At 30.3% G+C, this 9,752-nt stretch overlaps 1 protein-coding gene across 1 annotated transcript; it reads right to left on the bottom strand.

The window, feature by feature from the left end:
- Nucleotides 1-2,998: 2,998 nt before the first annotated feature.
- Nucleotides 2,999-3,956, bottom strand: LOC133687916 (dynein light chain 1, cytoplasmic-like). The gene is made up of 2 exons (XM_062107261.1): nt 3,591-3,956; nt 2,999-3,373 (listed from the first exon to the last, which is right to left on the bottom strand). The coding sequence occupies exons 1-2, from the start codon at nt 3,900-3,902 to the stop codon at nt 3,194-3,196; spliced, it is 492 nt and encodes a 163-aa protein (XP_061963245.1). The 5' UTR covers nt 3,903-3,956; the 3' UTR covers nt 2,999-3,193.
- Between the last annotated feature and the right edge of the window lie 5,796 nt (nt 3,957-9,752).

Below are 9,752 nucleotides of genomic sequence, written 5' to 3'. Positions count from 1 at the left end.
TCAGAAATTCACTTTTTAAAAAAATCATTTTCTAAAAAGAAATTACTTTCTAACAAACAAACAGAGACTTAGTTGACTAAAGGTTATTATTATTATTTTAAATTATATTGTTTTTATTTTAAAAAATTATTGATTTTGTAGCCGAGTTATATCATGTCAACTGGACTTTTTCAAGTTTAGCTAATTCAATATAAAAAAATAGCTCATAATAAAATCTTTAGTCAACTAAAATTTATTAATTATTTTTTTTTAAAATTATATTTGTTTTTTAAAAAAAACTATTGTTTTTGTATTCGAGTTCTATCATGTCAACCGAGTTATTATCTTTTTAAGTTTAGACAATTCAATATAAAAAATAGCTCAAAATAAAATATTGTCAAAGAGTCAAGTACCGGCCACAAGGTCATTTTTTTTTCTTCCAAACCGGGGTTTAAAAACTATTGAAAAAAAAACAGCATTTAACTAAATAAATAGGAGATTTTTTAAGACAATTTGAAAAAACCTTCACGCAAAAAAACGTCATTTTCATCCTTGACACAGTATCAATTCAGCATACAAGTAACTTGAAAAAAAAATCACGAACACAGCGAATGTTAGGAGCTCAGTTCACCTGCAAAACTAGAGTGCTACACGATCAATTAAAATGGAGACTTGATCGTGATAGCCATTTAAATTTGTATCAGTCATGTAGGGACAAGAGCTTCACTGCATATCCTCCATTGCCCACATAGTCACATTGTCAGCTTTGAAGAGAAATTAACAAAATGGAAAAAAGAAAAATAACAGTAGTAGTAGAAGAATATGTATGGATGGTGGTGAATGATCAGACAAAAGATAAGAAGAAGAAGAAGACGAAGAAAGGCTAAAACCTGCTCTATGAAACTCACCTGCCCCACATTGAAGATATCAACAAATCAAGATCTGGAAGAACATATAGGACAGGTCTGAAATGCTACCCAATAGACAAAAATCATCTGTGTTCATCAATGCCATGATGTCCATATATGTTTACGTGTCTTCATGGATGGAACAAATAAGAAGTGGCTGCCAAGGAAAACTTGTTCGGTGAGGCTTTTCAATGGATTCCCAGCATAATTTTTTTATTATTAATATGAATATCCAGGTTAATTTATGTCCATCTTATTTATTCCACAAATCCTGAAATTAATAATTATATAAGTCTCTAGTGGTTTTAAAAAAATTCAAATTCATAACTATTAAAAATAAACTCAAAACCTAACTAATATTTCCACGTAATCTTATATCTATGCAAGGTGTTCATATTATTTTGATCCGTTTCTGCAAGACAAAATCATCAATGATTGGATCAGAATGTCGGTAAATCACAAGTTAATTGTGGTTATTGAGAGTGTTCTTGACATTTTCTTTTCCTCTCTCTTTTTGTTCGTGTTTCCATTTCAGAATTTAACCAGGGTGTCCTTCTTAGATCAGGATTCAAGTAATCATGACAAGATCACCCGGAAGTAAAAAAATAAAAATAATCACGAACATGATTTAAATATTGCCTTTTATCAGCTTAATGCTAACATAACAAAATGCAAGAGAAAAAATAATTTTTTGTTTTTAATAATGAATATTCTTATATCAATTTTTATATATTAAGGTCAAAACAATTCTCTTTCCGTATCAAAATTATATATTTGTAAGGATCTTTTTCAGCTCTTTAATTTTCTTAGATTCAAACTATTTTACCAGCTACTAACGGGATTGGATAAAAAAAATTGAACATGATTAAAAATATTTAGATTGTAGAAAATTATTTAGCTTTGTTATTAAACTCGGTTTAAAATGTTAACCTTAGAGTGTGATTGTCTACACAGCAGGGGTTGCGTTTTGAAGAAACCATACAAAATTGTGTTTGGTTAAAGTGTTAATCAGCGTTTTTAAAACATGATACCCACCAAAAAAAATAAAGTAGAAACGCAATTTCAGGAGAAGCATTTTGCACCAGCTTTGCTGATACTATTCACTTCATCAAAGTGAATAGTGTGCAGGGTGAATTAACACGTAAACAATACAGTGAATTTATTCACTTGGACTGTTCATGTAAACAGTAAAAAATATTCAATTTTTTAAAAAATTATGTTTTATTCGAAAAATTAGTGTTTAACATTATTCAATGACACTACATAAATTAGAGGGAAATCGCATGATAGTGTAGCATTTGCAGAATTTGATCGTAATATCAATTTTGTTCCTAATGATATTTTACCTGATTTTGTTGTACACTAAAAATTTTATTTTTAAAACCTTATGATTTGACTCTTTACCTAGCCCATGTTTAAAATTAAATTGCGTGGAAGTTGTTCTGACATAACTTAGATGACTTGGCCAGCTAAAAAAAAACCCAATTGACTTGGAAAAAATTCTAAGGATAAAGTTGATAAAAAAAAAACCACTCAACCCAACTTCTTGTTTAGCTCGGTTTTAAATAAAATTATGTGAAAGTTTTTCGAATGTGATCTAGTTAACTTGATTGGTCCAAAGGCAATCCACGTGACCAATTAAAAAAATATTGAGGAAAAAATTGAGGAAAAAAATAATAAAATTGACAGAAAATACTTATCAACTTAACTCATTATCTAGCCTGGATTTAAAATTAATACAAGTAAAAGTTATCTCGATGTGATCTAATCGACTTGACATGTCCAAAAACAACTTAATAATAATATTTATTATTTTATTATTTAATATACATATACATATTTTAAATATATATTAACTATTTTTTTATTGATTAATAAATAATAGAAATAGTGGATACAATTTTATATCCAAAACTGTGAGATAGTTTATATATATCTAAATTTTTTATTTGTAAAATAATAGATAAAGTATGAATATCAAGAAATACAACTCGTGAATACATAGTATCATTTCTAATTAAAATATCTAGTAATGCCATTTTGTGTGTTTTCTTACGTCTCTCACTTTTAAGTGGGGGTCTAACTTAATCAAGAGGATTAATAGCATCGAATTGTATTAAAGAATCCATTTTTTCCATTGAAAAGAAGAGGGAAAACACACAAGAAAAGAAAATTGTGTTCTTGTTTCTTTCTTAATTAGGTGGAAAAAACAAACAAAAATTCAAGACAGGTATCGTTTCTCAAGAGATGGCCTGTGGCAGTCAAAGTCAGCAACTACACAGCATTTTCGAAACCTTCAAATCGAGTCAGCTGATCTGGGAAGAAGGTTCCAATTCCGTGACCATCTTCACCTCTGTTTTGAAGAGAACAATAAACAGCGAGTCGATAGAGAAGTACATGAATCCACCTGGTGAGTGAGTCACAAACGACCCAAAACTCTTCCCCGCCACACAGTGCCAGGCCACCCCATATACCGAGTCAAATTCCTGTCCAAATTAACCCTCTCAGTTCTTGAGACTCAAAACACATTGGCTAAAACCAGTTTGTAAATAAATACAACTCCTGCTATCAGTACTTATTAGCGATTAGCAATTGATAATCTAATTAATCACTAATTAATCTTCTGATGCTGTAAGAGTATCAAAGAGCTGCTGAACTAAACATATATACGTGTTATTAGGAGATGGAGAGGATGAGATACACCTTTTTGAGGGCTCGAGCAAGGAGGGTAGGATTGGGGCGGTGTTTGGGAGCTGATGATATTGATGGGTCGTCGAGAAATGATCTTGCATAGCGAAGGGCACGTTCTTGCATGTCGACTGGCATGTCGGAAGATCTTAGCCTTACATTTAAGCTTAGTGCAATGGCAGCTAGCTTCATGACTTCCTCTGTCGGAGACCTATCTTGGGCCATTATTAATGTCGCTTCTTCTTGTCTGTTTTGGGCAGTGAAAAAATGTTGTTTCAAGCCAGCAGCTTGCTCCTCTTTCTGTCTTCGGGATTTAATGATATCCATGAATAATAAACAAAGACAATATATGTTAAGACAAAGAATGGAGCTCTGCGGAGAGAATAAGCTGTGCTAGCTTGCTTGCAGTGCTGGTTAAGGAGATTTATTGTGTTTTAAAGTTTTTTTTTTATTTAAAAATATATTAAAATAATACAAAAATACTAAAAATATTATAATTTAAAATATGAAAATTAAAATTTAATAAAAACTCAGATCCAGACATATTTTGATTTGTTGTGTGTGTCATGAGCAGAGTTTAGTTAAGCATTGGCCAATAGTTGGTGTACAAGTGTTGAAGTTTAGGTAAGTTTGAGTTGTGTGATTGGACAGTTCTTTCATGTGAGTCACAGGGCGTGGGGTTAGTCAAGGTCACTGTACCAGTCTGGGTATGCATGCCGACACGGGGAAAGCATGGAAAGGGTACGGTGACCTTTGTTGACCACCGTTGAACAAAATCAATCATATTAATCACGAATCTTTCTATGCTGATGTATTTGCCTGTAGAAATCGATGGGAAAGTTGCCTTAGAAATTCTGTAAAAATTAGGTTTGAAACAATTTTGAAGAAAGGATGAGAGTAATTTTCAATTGGCATCTGATTGTAAATTTATTTCAAGCTATTAATTAAGAGTTTCATCAAATTGGACTTGTATCAAATTAAATTAACTATGATCTATAAGATAAATATTAATGATTTTGTAATTGGTGTGTTATAATGTAAGAAAATATCCTTAAAAGTTTTAATATTTGGCTATGTCATGAAAAATAAATTATATGATTTTGTTTTGATTTTGTTTTTTTATATGATTCTTGTCCTCATTCTTTCAATTATATTTTTCATTCTTTTTTTAATTTTTTTCAATTTAGCCTCTAATTATTTTCTTTCATTTTGTTTTTATACCATATTGTTTGAGTTTTAAATTGTTTTACGGTTGTAAATTTTACTTTGTTATTTTTTTATAATTTCCTTTTTATGGGGTAATCCCTCTCTCATGACCCGAACTCGATTAAGTTCGGCTTTTTTTTGGGGTTTTTTTTTTTAAAAAAAATTATCATTTGACATTTGGTTATTAGACCCTTGACTTCATTGTTTGTTCTACTTTCTTTTGTTAAGTTATCTTGATCTCAATCTTTTATCTTTGTTTTGTCGCTTTAATATGACATTTCGTTATTTTCTCAATTGCTTTTTTTATTTTTTCATCTTTTAAAGTTTTTATTTTTTAATTTCATCATTCTATGTTATATTTTTCAACATTTTCATTTCAAAAATTTCTTTCATTCTGTATTTCCTAGTGTGTTTATAGTTTTGGACACCGTTTCATTATTTATCGAACATCAATTGTGCAAAATTAAAGTATAATTATTGTAAAAATAGCAATTAAAAGAATGAGAACCAAAGTTTATGTTTCAAAAAATGAAAAGTCTCCTTTGAAATTTTAATAGATCAAGAATCGAAACCAAGACAGAGAAAGAGAAGAAAATGGTTGTTGAAGCTACTCCTTTCACCACACGCCGCTGTGAATGAAAGACCTTGCTAAGACAATTCCTATAGCACTAAAGATGGCCCCATTAGAGCTTAGAGTAAGCTTCACGTGCCACCACAATGTGCGGCCTTCCTCATATGTTGGAGGATGTGTTGCACACGCTAAATAATTTTTCTCTTTTCATTCAACTAAGTCCCTGATTTTCTAATATCTCTTCAATCTAGATCTTGATTATTTAATATCTTTTTTCCTTCTGGTTCAATTTTGTCCATGATTCTTTAGTAACTCTTCAATTTAATCCCAAATTTTAGCTCAATAAAGGCCTGATTATGATATGAGAAAAGAAAGAAATAAAATGGCCTAACTGGCCTCAAATGCAGCTCGACCAAACACAACAGGATAGGGAAAAAATATTCACACTTCGAAAAAACATTGTCATACTCTTGTTTTAACTATTCAATTTATACATCTCAAAATACTATAATCTATCATTAATTGTAGAGAGAGAAAAAGGTATTCAGACACTTTAAAACCTAGGTTAAACAAGGAGTTTGTCAAAAAGTTTCAAATTTAACCTACTTAGGTGGTGTTTGATATTATGGTAGTGATTGCTTTTCAAAATACTTTTATCTTAGAAGTACATTAAAATAATGTTTTTTTAAAATTCATTTTTGACATTAATATATCAAAATGATCCAATAACAACAAAAAACTTATATTATAAAAAATTGAAAAGCTTGGTCACACCACAATAACAAACAAGCTTTAATCAAGTTTATTAATAATATTAAGAGTTCCCTACAACTTTAACTTTGTTTTTTGTTTTTGCTAAAAAAATTTTTTTATGTGATTCACGATAAAGCACATGAAATAACCTCGTTAAGAAATACTCTAAAAGACAGGGGAAAAATATTGTTCCTCATGGCAATGTTTACCAATGAACAAATCATTATGGATTGCCACAATGATTTGTCCTTTTTAGTCCTCCTTCTCTGTGTTTTTATTACATCCTTATAGGCCTAAATTAATGGTCATTTAAGGCACATTTATTAAGAAAAGCCAAAATCTAAAATGAAAAAAGCAGGAAAAAAAATATGGTTTTTCTAAACTTGAGGCTAAATGTACATTTTTGTCCTCCAACTTCTCAAATTATAAACTTTCAGTACCTAACAATTTATGAAAGTCAATTTTGGTGCCAAACTTTATTTTTCTTATTTTTTGTTTTTAGTTTGAGAGATGAGAGAGAAAGTGGCTCGATTCTTATCGTAAAAAGAGAAAGTCTCGGTTGAAACCGTTTATTGCCATGAAAACGGGCGGTTTGGTGTCAATGGGTTCCGTCTAATGAGAAATATTTACACAATGTGGTTTTTTCTTTGAACTTGTCTGAAATGGTAGATTTGAACTCGAAAAGTTTTTTTTGTTTCGAGTTGATTGTGAGTTTTAGAGCCAATTTCTAGTTTGTTAAAGGATATGAATATGTTTTAGAAGGTGTTTAGGGTATTTATTTTTTGTTAGTTTTTTCAGGTTAAAACATGGTTGAAATTAGGCTTTTCTGGGTTTGAAATAGACCAACCCTATTTATACGATCGGAGGTTATTGGAATCTGGGCAATGCAAGTTATGCGGTGCTTGATATTTTTTTCCAAAGCATTAAAGGACAAATGACCTATCATCCACCACTGAAGAAGATTGAAAAAAATAAGGCCCAAACCTCTGGACTTTTTTCTGAAGGCCTAGGAACTCTAGGCCTTTTTATCCCAAGAGACTGAGTTTTTTTTTGTTTTTTATTTTTATTTTTATCCATTATAGTTGCATTTTTTTTCTTGCTTTTTGTTTTCAATTTCATCACTCAATATTTGGTTGGTTATTAATTAAGCAATATAATTTATTTTAACTTGATTTTCTTTTCCAATCACTTTGATATTTTGTTGGTTATTGATTTTATAGTTGTTTATTTTAGATAAAAAATTATATATAAAAAAATTATTGAATCCTATTGAATCTATAACCCGAGTTATAACTTTGACTAATTAAGTTTGACTAGGTAGGGATCAGGTTTAATAATTTTTTTTGTTTCATGAAATAATTCTCGAGTTAAAGTTTTTGAATTTCATTTATAATTTTTTTTATATATATAAAAACATGAGTGTTGATGAAATGGCTAGTTAAAAAAAAAATACTAAAAGGGCTTAACCTTTTCCTGTACCATGTGAGGAGAATCATTGTGGATTTAAGCAGTGTAATGACTATTTTGCCTTCATTGCTAATAATTGCCTTGACATTAAAGGTAAAACCATCTTTTCAAAGGGATTCAAATGTCACTTGTGGATTGATCTAGAACAATTTTGTCATTCAACTTTGAAAATGCACAGTTAAAATAATTTTTTACCTTTGAAATCTGAAAAAAAAGGTCTTTCATTAAGGGTTTGTTTTGTCCTTTTCTTTTTATTTGCATAGTAAAATTACGTTTATATCCTTAGTTGCTCAGAAAAATGACCTTGCAGAGAGGGGTTTATTTGTCTTTGCATTCTTCTTGTACAATAAAATTACATAGTTAACTTTTGACTTTTCAGATTTAAAGAATGACTTCGGAGGGCATTTTTGTCTTTGCGCCATGGTTGTTTTTGTAATAATAGTATGCCCTTGGGTTTTTTTTGTAATTTATCTTATTAAAATATTAATAAATCAATAAAATATGCTGACATGTGCCACACATGCGTCAAAATCCTCGGCGCTATTCCGGAGGCGCGTGAGGACAATTTCGGTGGCAAAAAAAAACTCGATCATCGTCTCATCTGATGCACAAGGATTTGGCACAGCTGTTGGAGTTGCATGTTTGCCAAAACGGGCAGCGATTCTGCTACGATGAGTTTTTTTCTCCTGCCCTTCATTTCTCTCTTATGGGCCTTGGTATTTATGTCAGACCTTTAAAAATTTAGTTGTGTCCTCCATTTTGTATTTGTTTTGGGTTTGATCCTCTACTTTTTTAAATTTTTATTTGCTTTGATCTTAATGCTTCTTGAACTTTATTTTTTTCAATTTCATCCCTCTCCACATTTAATTTAATTTATTTTTTGTATCCAATATGGTCTTTATTCTTTTTATTGCTATTTTTTTTTATCCTTTGCATTTTTTTTGTCTTTTAGAATTTTAATTCATTTTTTTTTCAAATTTTGGTCCTCATTTTTTTCATTACTCTTTTTCTATCCTTTTCTTCATTTATTTTGTTTTCAATTTAATCCCTGATTAGTTTCTTTCAATAATTTTTGGTGCAAGATTTAGCTCTCATTATTTATTTTTGTTATTTTTAATTTTTTATAATTGAGAATTTTACTTTGTAATTATTTTTGTTTTTTACAGAGTTGTTTCATTCTCATGATTTACCTGGTTTGAGTTTGGAATTTGTTTTTAAATTTTTTTTTTATTTTTTTTTATTTGACATTGATTTATTAAGTTATAAGCTTTGTGATTTGTTCAGTTTTTTTTGTGAGGTTATCCCTAGTTTATATTTTGGATCACAAATTAGTCAAGTTAACATGTGTTGACATGATTTTTTTTAAAATTGATTTTTATTCAATTTTATTCTTTGTAATTAAATTATTAACCTTTAAACTTTGTTATTTTTTTCACCTGTTTTTTTTACATGGGTTATTCCAAATATAAGATGGTCAAACATCTCAATATTATCTCCTCTGTGAATAAGTGACCCGTCTAGTTTGATAGTGACTGAAGTGGTGCGTGTAGCCTTTTTATTTTCCCCCCCTCTTCTACTTGTAGTATATATAACAAGAACTCCGCAGTCCAAAAAAATCTTATAGAGATGAGTGCAGTATATTTGACCCTAGAAAAGAAAAAGACTCCAGAAATAAATGAAAGGAAACAAATGAGATGCAATTTTTTTCACCATGAAGCGGTTTTTGCAAAGTTTTTAAACTCAGTCCGGTCCAAGGCTCGGGTTTTGATCGGGTTATCAGGTTTGATCGGGTCGGACGGGTCAATTTTTATTTTAAAAAATTTAAAATGACGTCGTTTTAGTAACAAAAAATATAAAAATTAACAGGTTGCAACCAGGTTTTTGACTGGATTTTACCGGATCAACCTGTCAAATCAGCCGGATCATAGTTCATTCTATTTTTTCATCAACCCAATCTGATTTTAGTTTCAAATCAGTCGGGTTTTAAATCGACATGTCGGGACAGGTTTCAAAACTATTGGTTTTTGGCATGTACGCACTACGCAGTGAACTTTTCTGCAGCACAAGTGCTTGTCTAGACAAGTGAGCTGGTAGTGAGCCCACTCGTTAATTCCCAAATCTAGTTACGGAAATGAACAGTCCTTCCTTCCTGACATGTCCTGTCCTGGTTAAAAACAAAT

This window comes from Populus nigra, chromosome 1, assembly GCF_951802175.1.
Source record: "Populus nigra chromosome 1, ddPopNigr1.1, whole genome shotgun sequence".
NCBI lineage: Eukaryota > Viridiplantae > Streptophyta > Magnoliopsida > Malpighiales > Salicaceae > Populus > Populus nigra.
The sequence above is the reverse complement of the archived record's forward strand: the minus strand, read 5'-3'. Positions and strand labels throughout refer to the sequence as shown.

What these genes read in the sequence shown, in the direction of transcription:
- LOC133687916 (XM_062107261.1), bottom strand. Translation starts at nt 3,902, where the DNA reads ATGGATATCATTAAATCCCGAAGACAGAAAGAGGAGCAAGCTGCTGGC. An exon ending in TTGCTCGAGCCCTCAAAAAG is followed by an intron (nt 3,374 to 3,590) that starts GTGTATCTCATC and finishes TAATTTGGACAG; the next exon opens with GAATTTGACTCGGTATATGG.